The following is a 26302-nucleotide window of genomic DNA, read 5'->3' on the forward strand; positions in this document are numbered from 1 at the left end:
TAAATCAGTATAACCTGCCCTCTATATTCTATCCCTGAACCTTTTCTAGTCTTCATAAACACTCCTGAAATGGTTTTGCCAATAACTTGCCTCAACCTCAGGTGTGTACAATTGAAAATCCAAATTTTTCAAGTGACATTCAGAAGTATCTGCAGTCCTTTGTACTTTTTATCTTGGTTTGTCATAAAAAGTGAAATAATACAATATGCATATTTAAACTTAACAGTTTGCCTTTTGAAGTATTTTTCTTAACTCTTTACATTTTTCTTTAAATGAAATTTATATTTAAAGGTAGAGTTTTAAATGTATCTTTTTTTTTTTTTTTTTTTAGTGGCTGGTTGGTTAGACTTGTTTAAAATCTGTTCCCTTGCTTTCTAACTTGTTACTTAACCTGCAGTTCATACCATATGCAGATAAGTTATTTAGCCTGGAATATAGACAATTTCATTCTGTGACACTTTTTTCAAATTTATAATTTTTCCCATACATCCATTTGCCTTTCTTCCCTTACTCCAGGAAGGCCTCCTTTCCTTTCTTCTTTCCATCCATTCAGAAACAATCTCTATGCCAGGGACTGTTATGTGTCTGAAGATACATGTAATTAATTTAAAACATGTGAATAAATGAATACCCATGCACTCACAAACCAGCCTCAGAAAATATTAACTTGATTTTCAAAGTTTGAAAAAAGGTTCTAGTGTTCATTTTCGATTGTCTTTATTTTACTTAAAGCTAAATGAAAAATAAAGAAATAAAACATTTTTTAAAGTTTTAACCAATGCATTTTAAATATAAAGTAACAAACCTTTAAGAGAACAACTAAAATTGGGGAAATTTCATATTCTCTATTCCATAAGCATGTAGAGGCCATACATGCTGAGTGCTATAGTGAACACAGCAGGCTGTACGGGACCTTATTCAGCTGATACTCATTGTCATTTCAAGTCATTTCACCCAATTAACTTTTCCCCTGTACCTTGCTTGTAAACAGAATTGGAAGCTATCTAAAAGCCTGTAATATTTTGCACGCTCTGTATGTTTGCAATTGATGAAATTTTATTTTTTGGACTTCAGCAGTTTGTACAGACATGTACAAGTGAGCTTGTATATGTTGGCAATATATTAATCTGTGTTAACTGTGTTAGTTTTGTGGCCATGGCTGATTTGAAAAGAACTGGTTTCTTAATGCTTTCATTGGGTGGTAGAATATTTGGAAAATAAAGATACTTAAAGAGACTTTTATGAATATTTATTTTAAATATTTGCTGAGTACTTCCTGTGTATTAGGGCTATGCTAGAGTCTTAACATTACTTACCTCATTTAACATTCACAAAAATTGCATAGTGTAGGTGGGGAAATTGTCCGGACAGAGGTTACATTAATAAGTGATAGATTAGAGATTCAAGCTCACACCTGTCTGCTCCCAGAACTCATGTTTTCTTCACTATACTAGTATTTCAGATGTGGATTTCATGAACTGTAACATCATATTTTCTTAAAATGGCAGATGAATATAGGTTTTCCCCCTTTTTATAGAATATATCTGAAAGTACTGACTTGATAGCAGGGGACAAAGTAAAATCATAAAGCTCACTTTAGGAGCGGTGGCTCATGCCTATAATCCCAGCACTTTGGGAGGCCAAGGCAGGCGGATCACCTGAGGTTGGGAGTTCGAGACCAGCCTGACCAACATGGTGAAACCCCATCTCCACTAAAAATACAAAAATTAGCCGGGCATAGTGGCGCATTACTGTAATCCCAGCTACTCGGGAGGCTGAGGCAGGAGAATCGTTTGAACCCAGGAGGCGGAGGTTGCAGTGAGCCAAGATCACGCCATTGCACTCCAGCCTGGGCAAAAAGAGCAAAATTCCATCTCAAAAAAAAAAAAAAAAAATTCTTACTTTATTTCCCTCACTCTCCAACAGTTTGCTACCACCCCCAAGATAATTTTTTTCTAATATTAAGATGGGGAAGGAAAGTATTTTCACCTAGTGTCAATTTTAAGAATAACTTAGTTTGAAAGGTATAGACATATAGTTATACATATCAATTTTTTTTAGAGCAGTATTTACCAGCATTATAAATTACCTTAAGAACAGAAGATACATTTCTTATTGATGATAGGGAAAATATAAAGACTAATACTAGTTAAAATAGAAGAGAGTCATCTAGTTTTACTGGAGTGGTAACAAAAACAAAATTTAAAGCAAGCATTGTAATGAATCTTGGTTTTGGTTGCTAGATCTCTGAGCCCTCCATACCAATGACAGTCATCTGTCAGCAATGTTTGCTGAATGTTTCTGTGTGCAGGGACCTTTATGAGGTGTTCAACCTCATCTAACCTCTGTGGTTTGCAGCTTGAATTTTAAAAGGCCAAAAATAATGGTTGTTCTTTCCTGGAAGACATATGAAAATTATGTGTTGCATTCTTTTTTTTCTAACAGTAATTTCCCAATGTCCTTATACCTTATTTCTGCTATCCTGTCAATCAGGTAAATAGGAAAAAAAAATTCATATCTGACATTTAGAGAAATCCCCCAAATATTGGGTGGGTCTGGAATTTGCTAATTGCCAGGTTTCTTCTGCTTTAACTTAATGAAACATGCAATGATTAAATTTTCTGTCAGTACTGCTAGTGTTAATAAGATGAAACAATGAATTAAATGAGAAATTCCTTTGTCTGTTCGGGGAATACATGCTAAAATTTTACAGCAAAAAATAACTTACCCCCATCTAGTACCCAAGAACCTAAGGAAATTACTCATTTTGTTTTCCGTAAACTGCTGCTGTGCATGAGACAGGTATTAAATTTCAATTTGAGAGCTGGGTTTTGGTATGTAACTTTCTCCTTGTATCATTCTAATTGCCTTCTCCCCATATATACTTTCAGAAAATTTATGTTCCTCCCGTGTTTACTTCTTTCTTTGATTCCTCCACCCGAATCTTCTATGCATTGACCTGTTCCACGGATATTTACTGTCTTCTTTGTTCCACATGCAGGTGATATGATGAGAACAAACAGGACAAAATCTCTGCCCTCCAGAAACTCACATTCCACACGCCGTTCTACTCTCTGCTTTTCCACTTCCCCTGCTCTCATCCTTTAGAGTTGGTCACCCGCTGGAGATGGCTGGCGAGGTTGTATGGGAATTCCATCCCCCAGAGCTTGAGTGGATGCCCCACAGTTGGCGAGGTGCCGATTCCAAAGGTGCTGCCACCTGAAGTTTTGCTTGCATGCTGATTCTCCACCCTCAGATTTTAAGACAAAGTCCCCCAAGATTGTCTTTTGTCATTAGTTCAGCATTTTTTTTCAAGGCAAATATAAAAGAGCTATATAAGAAAGCCTGCTGTAGGTAACATTACCGAGTTCTAGATGTTGGCTTCCCATCAAATTTCAAATCAAGGAAGCAAGTTGGTATTTCAACCTCTGAAGCCAACTAACATTCTTATGAAACGTCACTTAAAAGTATTAAGAATCATGGATTTTGGTGGCTTCTAGACTTTACTTGTGGTTTTCTTAGTAAATTACAATATGGTAGTATGATTTAGAATATTATTTCTGTATAGCTTCAGGGGTTTAAACTATCATTTGACCCTTGTGGATGGTTATTAACATTTTTAATTAGAGGTTTGCTTGCCTTTTTTTAGGCCTTTTAATATATAGTATCAGGTCTCTTCTGGGACATGAGTATTTGCCCCACCCGGTCAGATCTCTGAGGAAATGGCAAAATGGGAAAGGAAATATTGAAGAGTCACAGGTTTCATATTTTGTAGCATAATGGGAGGGAGGACATCTTAACTATTGGTGTCTCAGTAAGAATTCAATTTTAAAAACTTGTTTTACTTGTGCAGTAGCTTAATGGAAGCATGTACTAGCTCATTCTTTCTCTACAATATTATCTGATTCTCATTATAGTGTTGACCTGAAGGAGGAAGTTGAGACACAAAATATAATTTTAAAAAATTTACTTGAGCCAAGGTGAGAGGACAGCCGCCTGGAAGACTCAGACCCAGGTCACCTTGGATATGAGCTCTGTTTGGCCTTTGTTAGAAGCAGGTTTTCCAAAGTAGAAAGGGGGACAGGGAGTGGGGCTGATACAGCTGTTTGTCAGGAATTCTCGTTGGTTAGACAAATAAGATTGACTAGTGATTGACTATACATTGGTGAAGTGTGGGGTATGCGGTATGGTGTCCAGTGAGTGGCCTTGCTTGGTTAGTTGACAGCTGCTTCTGGCGGCAGCTGGTCAGAGCACACATAGCAAGCAGCTTCAAGAGCTGATTACTTAGCTCAAGGAGGGGAAGTGGGATGCAACTCCTGCCTCACCCTCCTGCCTCTGTGGGTCTGATAATTTATAGCCGGCTCGCATTCCTCAGATAAAGTTTCTTTTCTTACTGTGTTTTATTGTTAAGTACCTATATTAGTTTCCTGTGGCTGCTCTAACAAATGCCACAAACTTTGTGGCTTAACACAACGGAAATACATTCTCTCATTCTGGAGAAGAGAAGTCTGGAATCAGGATATTGGCAGGGCTGCACACCCTCCAGAGGCTCGAAGGGAGAGTGCTTTCCTGCCTATTCCAGCTTCTGGGGACTCCAGGCATTCCTTGTCTTGTGGCAGCATCATTCTATTCTCTGCCTCTATTTTCACATCCCCTTCTCTGTGCACTTCTCTCTCAAAACTTGCTCTGCCTCCCTCTTTTAAGGATACATTTGATTGCATGTAGGTCCCCCTCAGATTATCAAGGATAATCTCCTTAAAGTCAATGGACTGTGATTGCTAATCATACCTACAAAATACCTTCACAGCAACACCTTGATTAGTATTTGAATGAGTAACTGGGAATATTAGACTAGTCAAGTTCCCACATAAAACTGACCATCACCCCTTGTAAACTTGGCACTCATATGCTTCTCTTTAAACTATGACTAATCTCCAAATAAAGACACCCACAAAGTCATACTTCCACAGGACATGATGCAGCTCTCTTACTTACAACCAAAAATGTGTTAACCCTTTCCCCAGAAGGGTATGCAAAAGTTCCTGGTTGGTGTTCATTGTTTTCCTTAACATCCTAGAACTTAAATACTGTGATGTAAAGTTCACTGTTATTCATGCATCTTATGTTAGATGATAAGGGATAAGAGCAGGAAGAATGCAGAGATAATTGCTTAATTATTTATATACCCACATACTCATAACAAAATAAGAAATACTCATAAACATTGCAGCCCTTATTTCTGAAACTGACTGCCTGGTCCTAGATAGTGTTTATAGCTACTTTCTTCCATTACTCATTCTATATTCCCTTTGCCCTCTGGGAGGACCACAGCCTGTTGTTCAGGGTTCTTTGCCTGTAGGGTGACCCAGACCCTCATTCCTGAGGGGCCTGGGTCATTAACAGTCCTGCCTGAAAGGGGTTGTTGGTTTTCCATTGACTTCAGTCACAGGGCATGGTGGCAGATGCCCTAAGGGGCATTCTACATTCCAGTCATGTTCTTCCTAACCTCCTTTCTGTAGCCGAAAAGCAACCAGGTGTCTAGGTGGTTCATTAGGACAAGGGGCCGAACCAGAAGGAATAACTAAGCCTTTGTTCACTTGCTGGGACAGTGTAAACAAGAGACACAAAACGGTGCTGGCTCCCCAGAGGTGCTGGCTGTCAATCTGCAGAATGGCACTGGGTGAGAGTCAGATGGATCAGCTCAGATGAGGGGTGCATTTCACTGCTGGGAAGTCTCAAACAAAAGGCTCCTGCCTCTTTATGGGCCTGTTGGCTGGGAGAAGGGCTAGGTATGGGAAAGTACCGAAACAAAGGGGAGAAAAGCACGTCTTCCAGGCCCCCAGTAAAAAGGCGGCTGAATGGAGGTGCCTAGACAAGGAAGGAAGATATGTGAACAAGCATGGCTGGCCCAGGGGTCAGGGAAGCCTGAGTCCTCAACTGCAACTCCTTCCAGAAAACTGCAGTGCACTGACTGTGCACCAACCATGTTGTATGGTGGCGTCAGTTTTTCTCCATGAGGGCTGCCAGGCACAACTCTGTAACTGCCTATGTTGGACCTGAAAGATCACACAGAGGATTTGGGCCTGGAGCCAGATTACCCGATAGTAGCAGCTCCATTTCCTCTTGGCAATCAGGATCAATCACCCCAGCCAGTACTTTGCCTATTGATTCAGAGGCCTGAGGAGCCCAAAGTGGCTGGGTGGCAGTCTCAACTTCCAGTTCATTGGAGCCATTGTGTCTTCTGATAGAAACATTCCTTCCTTTGAAGGACCAGCAGAGCATAAGGTTGTGGGAACAGGAAGTGAACATTTTAGTAGTAAATCACCAGGAGTAATATTAGGGGGTGCCATTCCTATTCCTCCCCACCCTTGATTCCTGGACCCATGAATCCCGGCTATGGGAGAAACGGTATCATACATTAGACGCCAGTTTAGTACATATACAGTCTCCCACAGAACATTGCCCCAGCCCTGCAAGATATCTCACCTAAAGCTACCTGCTGCTGAGACTTCAAATGCCATTTTTCTTTTCTGTCAAACCAGCTACTTCAGGATATGGGGACATGGTTTGAACAGTGAATTCCATGATGATGGGTCCATGGTCATACCTCATTTGCTATGAGGTAAATTCCTTGATTAGAAGGGATGCCGTGTGGAATACCTTGAAGTGGTATCATTTAGGGCCCACTTGGATAATACAGGGTAAACTCCTCCTCCCAGGATCTTTCACTATCATCTCATCTTTTGCCATAAGGCAAATAAATATTCTATGGGTTCCAGGGATTTGACGTGGGTATCTTTTTGGGAAGTGATTTTTGGCCTCCTAGAGTATCTGACTGTTTTACTTGCAAACTTTGGCGAGGCAGTAAGACTGAAGAGGTAGTAGAGAATATACGGTAAAGAGGATCTGTAGGCACACTGATTTGTTTTGAAACATAGCTCAGGTACACGTTTGCTATGTTAACTTTGGCAAGTGACCTAACTTCTTAATCCTCTTTCCTCTTCTGTAAAATGAGGATAGTAAGAATAATTTATCTGGATTATTTTGAAGATGGATTTAGTAAATGGAAAATGATTAGTATACTGCCCCACACATAGTAGGTATTCAACAAATTCAGACTAATGCTATCACAAGCAACTGGCTAAGAAAAGCTTTGCATCAATCAAGCAGCTGTGGAGGCCGGGACTTGGTGGTTGACACATATGGATATGTTTTGTTTGTATTTATAAAAATTTTGAGTTATTTGCCACATGAAGAAATACTGGTAGGACACACAGGAAAACATACTTGTGTGTTTTCTTGGGGGAGAAATCTGGTGGGAATGAGACTTCTTAATATATATTTTTTATATTGTTTTAATTTTTGAATGTGTAACAATTTGAAAAGGACCACTAAATAAAGAACTTCGAGGGATAAAAATTCATAAATAGAGGGTCATCTATACTTGTCTTGATTAAAAAACAAGACAAGCTAATAAAATACCCAGAGTAAAACTGTTGTTTTTTTGTTTGTTCTCATGACCCTTGAATCCATGGTGTTTCTTTTGGTATATAGTTACATTTTTTCCTTTGAGTTGAGTGAAATTTTTATATATATATACATTTTTTCTTAGCAGTCTTCCACTTAAATTTCACTGGTTGTTTTCATTGTGCATTTAAACATAGGTAAATTTATTTTATTTAGACTTGACAATTAGATCATTTGATGTGAACAACTGTACCTTAGAAAAATGTACTTAATTTGAAATATAATCCTGTTGTTAGATTGATATAGAAGTCATATGCTTGTAATGATTTTTAAAATATGCTTCGGCATACTTAAGAAGCTCTCACGATACAGTTTTTATTTTTCCATTGGTTGTGACTTTTGATTTTTTGGGCCCTGTATTTCCACTTACCTCATTAAGCTCCATAGTGACTACTCGAAACAGCCTACATAGAGAAATGTGCTGTTGTGGTGAATATCTGCCTTCAAATATTAGCACTTTACTTCTGTGGAGAGCTGTATATTTTTGAAAAGAATTCAGTTTGTTGAAGCTTCATAAAAGCCCTGGGAAATAGGTGGGTCAGGCATCACTAATGTTATTTATCTTCATCTGTTCTATGTTGTCTACCAGCTTAAGTAAAAGACAGGGACCATGCTTTTGTCATCCTTAGATTTCTAGTATCTAGCATGTTGTTAGTGCTCAAAAATAGTTACTGAATATACAAATAAGCATACAGTCAGATAAAGAGATAAGAAAAATCACTAAAACCACATTTGGTGGCAAGTAAATGAAATAATCAAAACTAGGATCCTTGTTGTTAGATGTCTAGTCCAGATGTTCCTCTCACAACAACTGACTGATTCATAGTCTCTGCTTTAAATATGAGATCAGTTGAGGGCTACTTAAATCCATTGTGCCAAAGAGAATATATTAATCCCCGGTCCGAGGAGGATTTAGCACTTTTGTCCACCAGAATGATCAAAATTCTCAAATTGTAAAAACCTCAGAAACACATAATGAGAAATTGTTTTTTTCTGTTTATCAAACTTTTAAACAAAATGCTTATGCTTACCTGTCTCAGTAAATTCGAGCTGCTCCAACAAGTACCACAGACTGGGTGACTTTTAAACATTTATTTCTCACAGTTCTGGGGGCTGGGAAGTCAGAGACCATGGTGCTGGCTGATGCAGTTCCTGGGCAGGGCCCTCTCTCTGGTTGGCAGATGGCTGCCTTCTTGCAAGAGAAATGTTTTGAGAGACAAATCCTCTCTTTCTCATTTCTTATTAGGGCACTAATCTCTCAGCTCTTATGAGGGCACTAATCCTGTCAGTGAGGGCTCTACCCCTCATGACCTAATTACCTCCCAAGGACCCCACCTCCAGATACCACTGCACTGGGGATCAAGGCTTCAACATACGAATTTTGGGGGGAAACATTTTGTCCGTAGCACTGTTCTTCTGTCAGAGCATGGTGAGGTTCTAATTAGTATTAAATGGCCTAAAGTATTCTTTTGGAAAGGAAAGATTTAAGTTAACACCTGAATATTTTTTATGAGTGGTAAGGTTAGAATGGAAACTTGACAGATTTTCTTACCTCATATTTTCTCCATCATGTCACCATAATGGATCTAAAAAGGAAATTAATGTTTATTTCTATCACCATTTTTTCTAACTTAATGGGCTAAAATTTAACAAGTCAAAAACTGAACTTAACATCTTCTTTCTCATTGGGTAGGACACTTACCATCTTCTTTCTCATTGCACCATATATACGTGAGTTTGAAAGCTGGTACTTATCTTTATTCTCATTCACCACTCTCTCCACATTCAGTCCATTCAATAAATCCTGCTGGTTATATTTTAAAAATATCTCTTGGCTACATCACCACTACCCTATATGTGCACATTACTTTTTCCTTGAAACTAATTGTTGTCACTAAAGTCTGATGGATGTTTCAGAAACTCACAGTAAACTTACTTGAGCTGGAATATAATCAGGACCTTCCACTAATTGACAAGAACCAGCCTTATTTCTACCTCTTTGCCTCTTATTTAAGCTCTGGCAACATCAAACTGTTTGTAGTCCCGTGCCCTTCTTGCATCTCTACCTTCTCATGCTGTCATCTCTGGAAATTCCAGACCATTTACTTGCTTGCTTAATTTCTTCTCATGAAGGCTCAGCTCAGGTGTCATTTCCAGAAGACATACCTGACCCGTTCCTCCCCATGATTCTCTCCTGACTCCAAGTATTGGGTTCATTTATTCAAACATTCATTAATTTAAATATGCATTGAGCTCCTACTGTTGACCAGGCGCTGTTCTAAGTGCTTGTGATACATCAATGAACAAAACAGAAGAGCCCTGTCCTTGTGAATTCATGTTTTCTAGTAAAAGAAATGGACAACAAATAAAAGTAAATTATGTAGGATATTCGAAAACTTAGAGTGCCACAGGAAAAATGATGTAGAACAGAGTGAGGAGGGTCAGGAGTTGGGGCAGTGGGGGCTGGGAGACAACAGTATTAAATACCCTGTAGCTCTCATTTGAGACAGTGACATTTTGAACAATTGCTTGCAGGGGTGTGATGTAGACACCTGAGGAAAGAACAGTATTCCAGGCAGAGGGACAAGCCAGGGAAAAGGCCAGGATGTGGATGTATGCCTAGTTTGTTCAAGGTGAGAGATGTCATGAGGAACAGGCCATGTAAGGACTGGCCTTTGCTGTGTGAGATCAGGGGAAGTTGGAGGGTTTTTAGCAGAGCAGCAACATGATCTAGCTAATGTTTCCACTGGGTACTAGATTGAGACCAGACTATAGATGTATGCAGGTTAACCAGTTAGAAAGCTATTGCAGTAGCCCGATGAAGGATGATAGTGGCTTGAATTGATGGTGTTGACTGTGGGGAAGGTGAAACATGATTAGGTTTTGGATGAATGTAGAAGTTTGCAACAACAGGACTGCTTAATGGTATGGATATGAGGTATGAGAGACGGCAAAGAGTCAGGGAGGGCTTGAATCTTCCCTGTCATTCTCCCTAATCTTGTGCATGTAACTGGTCATCTAGTCTTGTCAGCCTGCCATTTAATTATCAGTTTTATTCTACTACTGTTTCTCAACTGCACTGCTGCAGTGGCTGACTAATGGGCATTCCTGGCTTCAATCAATCCTTTCGATGGGAGTAAAGAGCATTCTAAAATCCACATCTGCTTATATCATTCTCAAGGTGAAATCCTGCGTATTTCCATCCACCTACAAATAAAATTCTGAAGTCCTTAGCATGGCATACGTATCCTTAAACTGCCTTTGCTTACTCTGAGCACCTATCCTCCACCTCTTCCACATGCCTTTTATCATATGTAATTTTTGAATTTCTGAAAAGGTTGATCCTTCGTGCCTTCTTGGGAGGGTATGTGCTGTTCCTCCTGTCTGGGATGCCCTTTCCATCTTGTCTGTTAGTGGATTACAAGGCTAAATTTGGGTGTCCATTTGTCTGTGAGAAGCTTCTCTGACCTTAGTATCTCACCTAGTCTGTTGCTTTTCTTCCTTTTCCTATAGACCTCAGGTACAGTGATTGCACTTTTTATCCCACTGATTTGTAGCTGTTTGTGGTCTATCTTCCCTTAAGGGAAGCAAGCAGTAGTTTTATTTTATCATTATTTAGCAAAGGCCCAATACATGCATGATTAACTTTTGGGCAGTTGGGACAGTAAGGCAGAAATGGGTAGAAATAAATTGGAGAGACTGACTTTATATTATACCATGTAAGAAAAAAACAGAAAAAGAGTTTGGCGGCCAACAAGGGCAAATGCATTTAGTAGGAAAGAGTCGAGGTGTAGGTGTGGGTTTTATGGAAATCTTGAGGACCATAGGAATGGGGAGAATAGCTGGAGCTGAAGGTTGTTTGGGGCCAGATGGTGGAGATGCTTCCATACTCTGTTTTTCTTCTTTGTTCTGGAACAGTGAGGAACTGATCAGATTTTTTAAAATGAAAATCTGAAACAGAGTGTCGTTCTTTTGGTTAAAGTGGACTTTGCACCTATCATGTTGTTTCATTACGTTGTAGCATTTACAAAAGGTAATCTATAACAGTCAACAATACTTCTGGATTCTTTCAGGGAGGGTAGGGACTGTGGGGAGGAGTAAGTTTACCCTTACAGAATCTTGACTTAATTTGTCATTGGGGGGAAAGAAAAAATCAAACAAAAGCTCTTGACAGTGCAGCCATCCAGAGAAGAAGAAAAGCTGCTGTCTGTTGAACTAAAAGAGATGCTGGGCTTCCCTTAGACTGAGGTTGGCAGCCCTGAGCATCTGGGCGATTCAGCCCACAATTGGGATATACGTATTTACCGGAAGTCGGTCCGGATTGAATAAAGAGGGAACTTCCTGCTTGTACTGAACTGAAGGTCATGGCTTATCCATCGGGCGCTCCTGGTTCCTGTCTCTAGCCAGGGAGAGGAGAGACCCGTGGAGATGCCACAGAGGTGACCCCGCGCAAGGAACGGCAGGGTCCATGTTTAGAGAGTTTCCCGGGTTTCTCTGGTTTTGTGTATTTTCTATTGCGTCCTCTAGCTGCTGGACTCCGGTCTTGGGCCCTCCCCAGCCGTAGGAAGTTTCCCGCCCGTCCGAGGAAGCCCAGGCCGGAAGCAGGTGGGCGGAGTTTCTGGGGTGGGCATGATGTCATCAGAAGTGCCTGTGCCCACCTGTCACGTGCCACCTTGGCTGTGGCTGCTGATTGCATGAGGGCTGCTCTAATCCAGTCTTGAAGTGGATGGCGGCAGGGAGGCCGGGACTCATAGCAGGGAGCCCACGTGTGGGGAGCTCCAAGAGTGAGGGGACCTGGGGTGGACGAGTGCCTCAGGTGGACTCCAGAACCGTGGGTGTAAAGCCCATTGGCAGCTCCTTGGCTTGGCACCCAGAGATGGGGGTCGCCTGTGCCCTTGGGGGCGTGGGGCCTTTACAGCCCATTCAGCAGCTGAGTGGTCCCAGCTTCCTGCTGTGCTGAAGCCCTAGAAGACTTCTCAGAATTTCTTGAGTATGGAGTGTTGAGTGCTGCCCTGGAAGGTCTTGGAATGCCAGTTGGGCATGGGCTGGTCACAGACTTTTGGGCCCAGGGATCACTCCACGTCCCCCAGGAGAGTACTTCTGAGAGTAGAGTAGTGTGAAGGAAGATTGATCAGGAGCCCTGAAACCAGAAAGGCAAGTTGAGGGAGAAGGCTGTGCACTGGCATGGGTCTGCTCAGTTAGAGCACCTTTTGGCTGCGAGTAACAGAAACCCTACTTCAGATTACTTACACAATAGGGAAAATTTGCATCACAAAACATGAGCCTTTGAGGAAGGGCAACTCCAGGATTGATGGATTTAGTTACTCACACCCGTGGATCTGCTTCTTTACCCTTCCCACTTTGCTAATGGACTTTGTTTTGATGGTGGCAAGATCAGCTCTTTGGCTGTAGGCCTGGTATGCACATTGGAAGAAGAGTGGACTTTTCTGTGTGGAGCTAAACTAACAACTTTCAGAGAAGGAGAGTATTACCATGACTGATTTAGCAAATCAGGATTTATTCTGAACTGGAGATGGTGACCTTCCCTGAGAGGGAAAAATAATGGCTAACTGTCTGAACAAAGACAATAGCAGTGGGAGTGAAGACGGTTTAAAGGAGGCAGAAACACTGAAGGTACGATCGACAGAAATCAGTGATTTGCATTTAGGGATTGAAGAAGAGGGCGGATTGGAGGATGACTGGGATATTTAGTTTAGGTGATTAAGAGGATGATTTCATTTAAAGAGATGGGATATGAAAGAGGGAGGAGAAGGAGGAGAAGAGGGAGAAGATTCTAGTAGGTTAAGGTGTAGCCATGCTGAGAATTATCTGTTAGTTATTTGATTTTTTTGTTTTGTTTTTGTTTAGAAGCTAATGGTATAGATATAGAAGTCATCCACAGAGATGTTACAGTTGAAGAGATGGGGGTAGAGAAGACTTTGAAGGAAAAGAATGTAGAATGAGGATAGAAGAGAGGAAATCCCAACATTTAACAGGTGAGTAGAGGACACTAAGCCAGCAAAAGAAATTTAGAAGGGACATTCAGATAGACAGGAAGCAAACTAGTACTCGGTAGCTCTGTTTTGATCTGCCAATTCATTAAAATTATCAATTGATGAAAACTTTGTTTGGTTCACACCTTGAGTCTTGTTGGTGCCAACGTTCACTCAAGACCCCTACAATATCATTGACAGGGTTTCATTGCACCAAAAAAGTTTACAGTGTTTCATTCTGGATGGGTTAGTTTTAATGGCTTTTGAGGATTTCTGTGATGTTCTAGTTGGGTGATTTTTCCCTTTATTTTTCATAGGGTGGTTACATATTTGCTTTAGTCAAATTGATTATTGGCTAAATGACCTGCTTTACTATGTTATGTGGAGAAATTTCCAAGAAACTAAGGGATTAGTTAACAATATCTGATCCTACTGAGACCAAGGGAGATGAAGACTGCGATAATGATATTTAGCAATTTGGAAAGCTGGTTTAACCAAAAAATGATTTTCATGCAGTTATGGGGAATGAAATCATTGGGTGATGATTAATGCATGAATTAGAATTACGGACATTAAAATAAGCACTGGACTACTCTTTTGACTTTGATGGTGAAAGAAAAATAGAAGGTGTGGTGGGTTTACCAGGTGTGAAGGACATTTTGTTGTTGTGAATCATGTTTCAGGATTGGTGGAAGTATGAGTGTCTTAGAAATCTTTACATTAAAAGGGGCAAGGAGAGTTTGAAGACATGAGACATAAAGGGGAAATAACTAAGTGAGCAATTAAAATAACGAATCAAGAACCAAAAAAGAGAGCCAGCTGAGTTAGGAGAGAAGCTAGAAAGTGGGTAGAGGTTCAGAGAAACATTGCAGAGGAAAAATAAAGGATCCTCTGAGTAACAAAAGGCTAGGTCATGTGTCAGGGTGATCATGCCATGTCCAGATGCTTAGGAGTAATGGAACAGTCGTGGGCCGGCTGCTGTGGGATCAATATAGGGATCCATCTAAGAGACGGAAAAGAATTGACACGACTGCATTTTTCTCTAACCAGTTAGAAATACAGGTCACAAAACTCGAATGATTAGGTTTCCCTAGTGTGGGGTGGGACTAAGCAAAGAATTCTGTGGTGCTTGCTGAGGTGTTATTGCAGTAATTGGCAACGGTTTTTAAACTCAATAGCGAGGCAAAGTTAATTCAAATGGGAGAGAAACTAGATGAACAGGGACCACAGTGTACAGTTGAGGGCAAATACCTGACTCAAAAGTAGTGAAAGGAAGAATGAGGTGTAAGGATAGGATGGTGTCATCAGAGAGGGGAATTTTGTCACAGGAGGGAGTAGATAATTTTTCTACTTATTCGTGGTTTATAACGGCATGACCTCTAACCCACATAGAGGAGGGAGCAAATGAATCATACCCTGTTTTAACAGGTAAGCTTGAGGGAATAATAAACAGTTATAATGTAATATCGGAAATCTATTGTTTTATTAGCTGTATAACCAGGATGACAGTTTATGAGGTGTATTAGTTTGAGATACTTGTAAATTATGGTATAAATGCATTCTCACTTTTAATAAAGAGCTTTTTAATGTACAGTCTGAGCTGAGACTAGTAAGTAAAACTCTTACTTTTGTCATTTACAATGTGTTGATTACGTTGACCAGATTAGTTTTCAAATAGCAAGTGTGACATTTCTCTGAGTATTTTTAAGGTGTTTTAAAATGATTTTTAAGTCAAGGATAGGTTTTTTGAAGATTAATTTTGAGGTGAAATAGTTTTTATGAGACAGTTTGTGTCTTTAGCAGATTCTCTTTGGATCCCTCAATCCTGAATTCACTGGTGTGACTGAGCTCCACTTGCCTGAGTGGCTGGAACTCTCTCCCCTGCCTTGTGTTTAGAGCTGCAAATATTGGCCAGCATTTGAAAGCAGTTAACCTATTCCCAATCCCCAAGCACCCCCCCCCTTTTTTTTTTTTTTTGAGACAGAGTCTCGCTCTGTCACCCAGGCTAGAGTGCAGTAGTGCGATCTCAGCTCGCTGCAGGATCCATCTCCTGAGTTCATGCCATTCTCCTGCCTCAGCCTCCCAAGTAGCTGGGACTACAGGTGCCCGTCACCACGCCCAGCTAATTTTTGTATTTTTAGTAGAGACGGGATTTCACTGCCCCAGCACCGTTTTTAGTAGAACTAATATAAAAGGCACACATACATTTTCTAACAAATTGCTTTTTTTCTTTTTTTAATAAGGTAATGGAGTCAGTGTTCTGAAACTACAGCTTTGACATTTATTTGCATAAGTAGGAGGGGAAGTGGTTCCCATATGCAGCTAGAACACCCCTTTAAAAAAACTCACTTTCTCTTAAGTTTGAATTTGAAGGCAGAGGCTTCTATTATTATTAATGCCACATGTTGGACGGTTTGTTTTGTTAATAAGTTGCTAAAACCTGCTTAGCTCCTAACTTTAATCTACACTCTCACAATTACAAACACCTTCCTTCCTCCAGGGTTCACACAGTAATGGCTGAAGTGCCAGGCACTATAAGCTGATAAGATAAGAAGCACATGGCACATTGTCATAAGCCAGGGGTCCCTACTGGGCCCGCTGACGCACACAGTCTTCCCCTGATGTCAAAGGGCCGAGAAGTAGCACCTTGGCTCTTTTCCCGAATTTTGTGCCAGAGCAGGGGAAAAGACTCTTTGTTTGAAAAAGCAGCTATTGAGATATTTTTTTTTAATTGCTTTTCTTGACTGTAGGCCAGATTCCTGTCTGTTTAAATGGCTTGGTATTATTTCTGAGTTGTTTGGCAGGAATAATGTTTGCTAGCAAAAATACGTTTAATTCATTTATACATAACATTTCATGATCAGTTCGTTGCCACTTCTAAGACTTTGAATTTTTGCATTTTTTGGTGAGAAAGTAAGTGTGGCAAATTTGATGAAAGGCAGAGTTCAATATATCTCATATATAAGCTTTTAAACTCTGTCACCAGTATTTGGACAATGAACCCTGTCTTAATAAATCTATGAGGAGGGGGAAAGCTAAATGTAGACGAGGGTCATTTCAGTAACACTTAATGCCTGACAAGCTGTTTATCTCAATTACTTATTTGCATTTATACTGAAATATGAAAAATGTTAGATTCATGAGATGGAACTGTTCAAGACTAGTAGTAGTCTACTAATGCATATGCCAAACACATTCTCTCTACTGATTAAAAAAAAAAAAAATCCAGACATCATGAACATGCTCTACGGCCAAATTGTCATCATAGTGAAAAGTCTGCACAGTACGTTATTCCATAAAATGTCATTTAATTGTTTTATGGGCTCCTTATGAAGTCCTAAAGAATGAAGATAATTACAAACCTGTAATTTTATGGCTGCCTTGTGGAAAAGGGTAGACCAAAGTGCCTATATCAGGATGAAAGACCTGAAAATCTAAATAGCCTAGCGTATTATATATAAAACTTTTCGTAATTAATTATGAGATTAGCTCAGATTAGTGAAATATAGCCAGTTTTGCATTGTCATTTAAACTTGAAATTTTAACATGAACGCTACTTGAACAAAGTTGGCAGTGAGAATTGTGGATTACAATTAGCACTCTACAGAACAGTGAGACATACTGGAAGTAAAGCTAAGGATTACTGCTTTTTTGTTTGTTTGTTTGTTTGTTTGTTTGAGATAGGGTCTCATTCTGTTGCCCAGGCTGGAGTGCAGTGGCACGATCATGGCTCACTGCAGCCTCAACCTCCCTGAGCTCAGATGATCCTCCCACCTCAGCCTCCAGCATTTCACCTTGTTGCTCAGGCTGGTCTCAAACTCCTAAGGCTCAAACAAGCCTCCAGCCTTGGCTTCCCGAAGTGCTGGAGTTACAGGAGTGAGCCACGGCACCCAGCCGAGTGACTATTTAATGTTTACATTTTTGTTACCAAGGAAGCAAAAGAAAGTATTTTAGTAATTTAGAAATGCCACTGAATTGTTAAAATGACATTTTTGAATTAAGGTATTTTACAGAAACTGCTTTATAACAACGTCATATTGGATCTTTTGATGAATGTTTTGTTGACTAGGTATAAACTAATTTTTTTATACTTAGGTGGTAATAAGAGCTGCCATTTTCTGAATTTTTTAAAGCAATTTTCATGTATGAGGTGTAGATATTATTATCTCCATTTTCCAAATGAGGAAATTGAGGCATATTTCCTCATTTGTTAAGTGACTTATTTCAAAAATTCTGTAAATGGTAGAACTAAGAGTACCTTGGTAGTCATCGTTGATAATTAGAATTTTCTGTTTTCAATTAAATGCTGCCATAGAGACCAGAATAATAATGCCACTTTTCTTCAAGCACTAAACTTGCTTTCATGAAAAGATTAAGTATTAGGGAAGGAAATTAGAGTTTTACAGGTAATAGGTGACATACATACATGAAACGTTCAAGAAAGCGGAAGTGCCATGTTTAAATCTTTCTCTGATGTAAAGATAAGCGGACACAATTCTTCCGTGCTTCACTGCTCTGTGCAGTAAGTTCATGTTAGTAGGGTGCACAGCTTAGATGCCTGTGTTTCTACTCATAGTATTTCTTAGTCACTAGGGACAATTTGGCTCCTAAATGTTAAGAAAGAATTAGCAGCTGTTGAAGTGGAGGAACAAGATGTTTGACAGCAGCATAGCAAGTTGGGGGCTGTGTAACGAATGATCTGAAGTGGAACAGCTATAGTGTGAACAAGTGAATAGAAACTTTTGAAGTATTTGCAGCACAGCTTCAAACAGTGTAGCATGACTGTGGATTATCAGAAAATAAATACAAGCAGGTCAACTGGTACTAAACACTTATGAATGGGGATTTCTTTTTAAAAGCCAAATCAGTTTGCCTAAGAGGTGAAGTGTAATGCTTCCAAAGAGTGTCACAATGTGTTAAAATGGCTAAGGTCACAAATTAGAGAACTATCTCTCCGAGAACAAAATGTGAAGAGAACTGTCTTAGGAACTCTGGCCTGTCTCACTAAGATAACATTATCCATAGCAGTGATACTGACTCTCAAGCATAGGAATGTTTAGAGTATCTCATTGATGATGCCTAAGTGATGTGTAATTTCTTGTTCTAGTCTATTGGTGGGACTTGAATTCCTAGGTTTCCCAAGAGAATTGCATGGTGTGTGCTTCTCCAGTATTTTCATATTTATCAGCAAAGATCTAGTAAAATAAATAATGAAATCAATTGTTTTGTAAGGTAAGCAAGGCAGAGGACAGATGTGGTTCCCACTGACTCAGGTTGCTGTTCTGCTCGCAAACAGCTGAAAGATTCGGTGTCATATAAGTGTCTTAGATGTGATCAAAATAATGAAATTACTAGAAGTAATGAAAGCACCTCAGTAAGATAATAGTTTTATCTGTCTGTTCCTTTGATTCTGAAACATATATTGAATGCTTAGTGTGTGAAAGTATAGTTGATTCTCATTATTTTTGAATTTTGTATTTGCTCATTTGCTTACTCACTAAAATTGATTTGTAACCCCAATCCTCACAGTGCTTTCACTGTCATTTGTGGACATGTGCGTGTGCAGAGTAAGGTTATGTACTGATTGGTTGATGAAAATGTCACTAAAGGCTTGTAGGAACCTAACCTTGTATTTCCACTAGGAGCAAGATTTGGTCAAGTATTTGCTGATTCAGTGTTTGTGTGGGCTTTATAGAACATAATGCTGCTAATAATAATAGACTGTAATTACTAGCACTCAGGATAAGATGAATAAGACGTAGTTTCTACTTCAAAGACCAGAGAAAGACTTCATATCAATGCTTAAGAAATTGATGTATGTCTTATATAGCACTGATTTTCTGGCAGACCCTTTTTTGTTGAGATGCCAGCTTATCATTAAAGAAAATCGAGTTATTTCCTCTTTTAAAATTAAGTAGTGTTTGAGAAGATTGGTTTTGATTTTGAAAATACCATATAGCTTATAAAAAATATGCTGTTTTCTTGATATTAACAAAGCAAAATCATGTGAATTATAAAATTCAATTGTGTATGTTTTGAAAGTATATGAGAAGATATCACTGTTGGTCCAGTATTAATTCTTACTCAAGGACTGTCCATTTGTTATGATTGTTTCTCCTAGTGGCTTGAGCTAAATGTAAGCATTAGGAACACGGTAGTGCTACAGTTGCTTGTTTTAGATATCAGATCGGATTGATGGTTTTTGTTTTTGTATGCTTATTATTTTTGACACAATATTTGTCCAATTATTAAAAGATTCATTCTGCCTTTTAAACAATTTTAAGTCTACATTTTTTTCAGAAAGGAGAGCATGAGTTTTGCTAGGACTGCCTTTAGGATAGTAGTCATATTGGATTAAGGATTCACCCTGTGGACCTCATTTTACTTCATCATCTCCTTTAAGATCCCTTCTCCACACAGAGTCACATTCTGAGGTACTGGGGGTTAGGACTTCAACACATGAATTTTGGAGGAACACAATTTAGTCCATACCAGAGAAGAATGTACATTGTGGTTTCTGTCCCAACTTTTCTTGGCTCTCCATTGGTTAGAACGGGTAAAAAATTTTTGTGTAGCTTACATTCTAAAGTTTTTCCTGCTTAATTTTTTCCTCTCCAGAAAACAAACACTTTTGGCACTTCCAATTTTTTTTCTTTTTCTCTTAACAGCAAAGAACATATGTGGGTTTAGGCAGCTTGATGCAGTCCTGAGTTTCCTTCAACATTTATTGATAGTGCCTACACACAGGGAACAGTAAACCGGAATGAGAGTAGGGAGTAACGTTTCCTGTGAAGCATTCTTCCTTGCTTGAAAAAACAAATTTTGGGAGGAGATTTAAGAAGAGGGTATGAGTTTAACAAGACAAGAGGAACATTTCCTATAAAGAGACATGAAACAAGCAGTTTGAACGGAGGGAAGACTGTCACAGGCTGTGAAGGTAAACAGAAATAATTATATTATACTACAAATTTGAACATAAGAATTTCGGGAAGACAGAAACATTCAGACCCACAGCAGTCACTTAAACAATGGTGATATCAAGGTTAATTGTTAAGCACATTGGAAAGGTTGGAATACGTTCTTTGAACATTGACACAGTCTTACAACACTCGTGCAAAAGAAGAAAGAATAATAAATTCATTTCTTGATGTGGAACCCAGGACAAATGATGGCAATTACATGGGCTATTCACACTGTGCATTTTAATAGTCTCAATTAGGGACATTTTAGATTATGTCCTTTAGTAAGGAGAAAAAAAGGCCCCTACAACAATGCTGTTCAAGAGAAATGTAACGTGAAATAAAGATGACAGATGTAAGTTAAAATATTCTGATAGCCACTTTAAAAAGTAAGTGAAATTAACTTAATAATAAAATGGACTTAATTTATTCCAGAATATTAGAATTTTAGCTTCTGATTTATTAAATAATTATTTAATGAAATATTTTACAGTCTTACATTTGTACTGTTGTCTATGAAATCCAGTATGTATTTTACACTCACAGCACATCTCACTTTGGAGTAGCAACTTTTTAAGTCTCCAATAGCTACTTGTCAGTAATGGCTATTCTGTTGAACAAGCATAGCTGTATAAACTTTGTGACTTTCCAGAATAGTTTCTTTTTCATTTTCTCACCAATAACATTTTCAACAGCAAAATTAGCATAAATTTCTCTTTGCTTCTTCACAATTTCTTGGATAGATTTATTCTTACTGCAGATCTCAGCAAGCTCAGCATACCTTTGGATTTTGTTATTAAATGAAGAACTTCCACCCTTTAACTTAAAGGAACTACTTTATGGCTTCTCTGTGATGTATCTGAATTGCCGACATCACTACTCTTGCACTTTGGGGTTATTATTAAGTAAAATAAGGGTGACTTGAACACAGACACTGGGATACCATGACAGTTGATCTGATAAGCAAGATGGCTACAAAGTGACTGAGGGATGGGGAGTGTCTATAGCATGGAGAAGCTGGACAAAGGGATAATTCATGTCCTGGTTGGGATTGAGCTGTACCATGTGAGATTTTTATCATGCTACTCAGAGCAGTGCACAATTTAAAATTATGAGTTGTTTACTTCTGGAATTTTCCATTTAATATTTTGGACTGTGGTTGACTGTGTGATTAACTGAAACTGAAGAAAGTGAAACCGTGGATAATGAGTGGGGGCTACTATACTTAGTTCTTTTTAAAAAATGCCTGTTGAGTACCTATTGTGTGCTGGGCACTTGGCTTAGGGCAGATGTTATAAAGGTAAGTAGAGACTCTTAACTTCCAAAGAAATAAGAATTTTGAGGTTAAAGCAGATAAATAGATTATCAGCAATAAGATAAGCTGAAAGATGGAAACATAATAGAAGGAGCTTTGGATTTGCATTCAGAATGTTTTGATTTTGATTCTAGTTTTAATGCTTTTTAGACATGTGACCTTGGATTATTTATATCTTGGAACCCCTTTATCCTTATTGGGAAAAGACCAATAAAATGCCTGATTTTAATAAGCACTCTATAAATTATATATATATATATATAAATATATATATATATATATTTTAAAAAGTATTGAGAGAGACAAAACACCTGATTACTGAGTCTGTTAAGTATATGAGGAGAGATTGGGAATGGGTTTCATAGTAGAAATAATAAGCAGGTGTTTACAGGGAAGTTATCAGCGAAGAAAAGGCACTATTAGCAGTGGAGTAAGTGTGCATAAAGGCATAGGACAATAAACATTGGTTGAAGAACACTTTGACAGTTTTTCTAGGTCATTTTCAGCCCATGGCTATGTATTTCTAAAAATCAGGCATAGATTTGAATGCCATTTCCACAACTTACTAGTTGTAAGTAATTTTGGCTTCCTTGACTGAAAAAATAGAGATAATAGTGAAAGCCCCTCTTGTGTGCCCTTCCAGTTTCTAACCCCTTAAGGTAACACTTTTCTGACTTCTTACAGATAGTGACATTTTTCCAACTTTAAATAAATAGAATCATGCAGTATTTATCTTTTATGTCTGGTTTTTGTTCAACATTATGTTTGTGTACTTCACTGATATTATTCCATGCAGTTCTGAATAGTTTATTCTCATTATTGTATGATACTCCATTGTGTGAATATACCAAGTGATTTATCTGTTCTAATGTTGATGGATATTTGGTAGTTTCCATGTTTTGGCTATCATAAATAGTGCTTCCTTGAATATTGTAATAATATATATGGCTTTTGATGGACGTAAGTATGCAGTTTTAAGCGTGTAATTTCTGGGTCATAGAATATGCATGTGTTCAGATTTTTCAGTAGATCTGCCAAATAATTTTTCAATGTGATTGTATCAATATAGACTCTTACCAATAGTGTATGACAGTAAGGATAGGGATTTGGACTTGCTCATTTTTTCATATTTTACTTACCAGAGTTGAGTTTGCTTTTTAAAAATATGATTATGATCATGTCACTGAGATGCCTAACAAAGCCCTTTAGCAGCTGTTGGTTGCCTTTAGAACACAGCAACTGATGACTTATCAGGCACTTTGTGATTTGTCCTGGCTTTGGAGATTTTGGAGATTTCCTGTCCTATGTTTTCTGGCATTCATTTCCAGACACTGACCCACACTGTGACCTTTGCCAGAGCTGCCAAACTATCTTCCAGAGTACCATTTCACATTCACACCAACAGTGAATGAGATCCTGTTGTTCCACATTCTTGCTGGCATTTGGTGTTGTCAGTGTTCTGGATTTTGGCCATTTAAATAGGTATGTAATGGTATCTCGTTGTTTGAATTTGCATTTCCCTCATGACATATAATGTAGAGCATCTTTTCATTTGCTCATCTGTATATCTTTTTGGATGACATATCTGTTAATGTTTTGGACTTCTTTTAATAATCAGGTTGTTTGTTTTCTTATTAATGAGCTTTAGAGTTCTTTGTCTATTCTGGGTAAGTCTTTATCTGATATGTGTTTTGCACCTATTTTCTCCAAATCTGTGGCTTGTCTTTGTATTCTCTTGACAGTTTCTTTTGCAGAGCAGAAGATCTTAATTTTACTGAAGTACAACTTATCAATTCTCTCTTTCATGGATCGTGTCTTTGTGTTGCTTCTAAAAAGTAAATGACATGCCCAAGGTCATCCCATTTTCTCCTATGTTATTTTCTAGGGGTTTTATCAATTTGTGTTTTACATTTAAGTCTATGATCCATTTTGATTTAATTTCTGTGACTGGTTTAAGGTGTTTGTCTGTATTCATTTTTTGTCATGTGGCTGTCCAGCTGTTCCTGTACTATTTGTTGAAAAGATTATCGTTTCTCTACTGTATTGCATTTGCTCCTTTGTCAAAGATCAGTTTCATGTATTTATTTAGGTCTGTTTATAGGCTGTTTCATTCCATTGATCCATGTATCCATTATTTCCCTAATAACCACATGGTTTTGATTATTGTAGCTTTATTGTATGTCTTGAAGTCAGGTATTATCAGTCCTCCAACTTCATTATTCTCTTACAATATTGTGTTTGCTATTGTGAGACTTTTGTCTCTCAATATAAACTTTAATCAGTTTTCCAGTAACCGCAAAATAACTTCCTGGCGTTTCTATTTTGATTGCACTGAGTGTATAGATCAAGTTGGGAAGAACTGACATCTTGACAGTATTGAGTCGTCCTATCCATGAACATGGAGTATGTATCCACTTATTTAGTTGTTTGAGTTTTTTTCATCAGAGTTTTGTAGTTTTTCTCCTATAGAGTTTGTATTTATTTTGTTAGATTTATATGCAAGTATTTCATTTTCTGTGTGCTAGTGCAAGTGATACTCTGCTTTTAATTTCAAAATCTACTTGTTCATTCCTGGAATATTGGAAAGATGCTGATTTTTGTGATTTAACCTCATATGCTAAAAATCTTGTATAATCACATATTAGTTCCAAGAAGCTTTTGTTGATTTTTTAAAAAAATTTTCCATATAGACAATCATGTAATCTGCGAACAGTTTTATTCCTTCCCTAACCGTAAACCTTTAGTTTTCTATTCTTGTCTTATTGCATTAGCTAAGACTTGTAGCTCTCTTTTGACTACTTTATGAATGGAATATCTTTTCCCATCCTTCCACTTTCAGCCTATTACCTATTTTTGTCTTTGTATCTAAATTGGATCTTTTATAGACAACATATAGTTGAGTTATTTTTTAAAAACCCATTCTGCCAATTTTTTGTTTTTTAATTGGAGATTTTAATCTATTTACATTTGAAATAATCAGTAAGTATGGAGTTACCCCTGCCATTTTGTTTTGTTTTATATGTTTATGTTTTTTTGTTCTCCATTTCCTCTGTATGCCTTTGTGTGTGTGTGTGTATGTGGTTTTTGTTTTGTTTTGTTTTGAGCATATTGTTTTTGTTAGTTTCTCATTTCCTTTTAGGTTTTTATAAAATGAGTATTCTGGAGTTTACAATTGACCCATTAAACTTACAACAAATTATTTTGAATTAATATCGACTTAGCATTAATAGTACAAATAGTCCCTGAGTCACAGTGGTTTTACTGATTATGTTTATTCTTTTATAGCAGTGCAAAAGTGATACACATTCAGAATGCTTCTTGACTTAAGATGGGCCTATGTTTGGATAAACACATTGTAAATTGAACATTTTTAAAATTGAAAACATACTTCCAATTTATGATATTTTCAACTTAAAATGTGTTTATTGACATGTAACCCCGTTATAAGTGGAGGAACATCTGTATACAGAAACTCTGTTCTATACAACTTTGTTCCTTCTCTTTTATTTTGTGGCTATAAATTATATTTTTACATCTGTGCTCAGTAACAGAGACGCTTAATTTTTGTTGTAAGCATTTGGTTTGTAGATCACATAAGGATAAAAAGAGGAGTTACAAACAAAATACAGTAATACTGGCATTTGTATTTGCCCATGTAGTTGTTTTTTAATCAGTGTTCTTTATTTCTTAATATTGCCTTGACTTACTGTGGTCCTTTCTTTTCTACATGAGGAACTCACTTTAGCATTTCTTGTAGGACAGGTCAGTTGGTGACAAACTCCCTCACTGTTTGTTTATCTGTAAATTTCTTAATTTCTACCTATATTTTAAAGGGTAGTTTTGTTGTATATAGAATTCTTGGTTGGCATTTATGTTTGCTTTGAATGCTTTAAAAATGTCATTCTATTGCCTTTGGCCTGCATAATTTCTCCTGAGAAATCAGCTGTTAATAATAATTTCATTGAGGCACCCTTTTATGTGGTGAGTTGCTTCTCTCTTGCTGCCTGCAAGGTTCTGTTTTTGTCTTTGTATTTCAGCAGTTTGATTATAACATGTTTTGTTGGTGATCTCTTTGCATTTATCCTCCTTGGAGCTCATGAAGCTTCTAGGATGTTTAGATTAATGTCCTTTATCAAAGTTAGCACTCTTTGACTATTGTTTTTTCAAATAATCTCTCTACCCCTTTCTCTTTTTCTTCTCCTTCTAGAAACTCCTGCTATACATATTTGGTAGGCTCGATGGTATCCCACAGTTCTTTTGCACTAGTTAAGACATGTACCACTTTTTTGGTTATGATATGTCTGAGATACCTTTTTTCATCCTCTCAATTTCAACCTATTACCTGTTTTTGTCTTAGTATCTAAATTGGATCTTCTATAGAAACATATAGTTGAGTTATATGCAATGATTCTCTTAGGCCTTGTTAATTTTTCTTCGTTCTTTTTTCCTTCTGCTTGTCCATCTGTATAGATTCACAGTATTTACTTTCTGCTTATCCATCTGGATAG

The 26302-nt window shown here is 38.0% G+C and overlaps 1 protein-coding gene across 10 annotated transcripts in view; it reads left to right on the forward strand.

Moving 5' to 3' along the window:
• Positions 1–26302, forward strand: part of PDE10A (phosphodiesterase 10A) — a 676118-nt gene that overhangs the window by 414106 nt on the left and 235710 nt on the right. For 2 of the 10 annotated variants that reach the window (XM_074036771.1, XM_045390393.3), the window contains one exon: positions 13396–13523. The exons of the other annotated variants lie outside the window; for them this stretch is intronic. In XM_074036771.1, coding sequence (XP_073892872.1) covers positions 13487–13523 — 37 coding nt within the window. In that variant the 5' untranslated portion in view covers positions 13396–13486. The remainder of the gene's footprint in view (positions 1–13395; positions 13524–26302) is intronic. 10 annotated transcript variants of the gene reach the window in all.

The sequence above is a fragment of the Macaca fascicularis genome, chromosome 4, assembly GCF_037993035.2.
Source record: "Macaca fascicularis isolate 582-1 chromosome 4, T2T-MFA8v1.1".
Classification (NCBI taxonomy): Eukaryota; Metazoa; Chordata; class Mammalia; order Primates; family Cercopithecidae; genus Macaca; species Macaca fascicularis.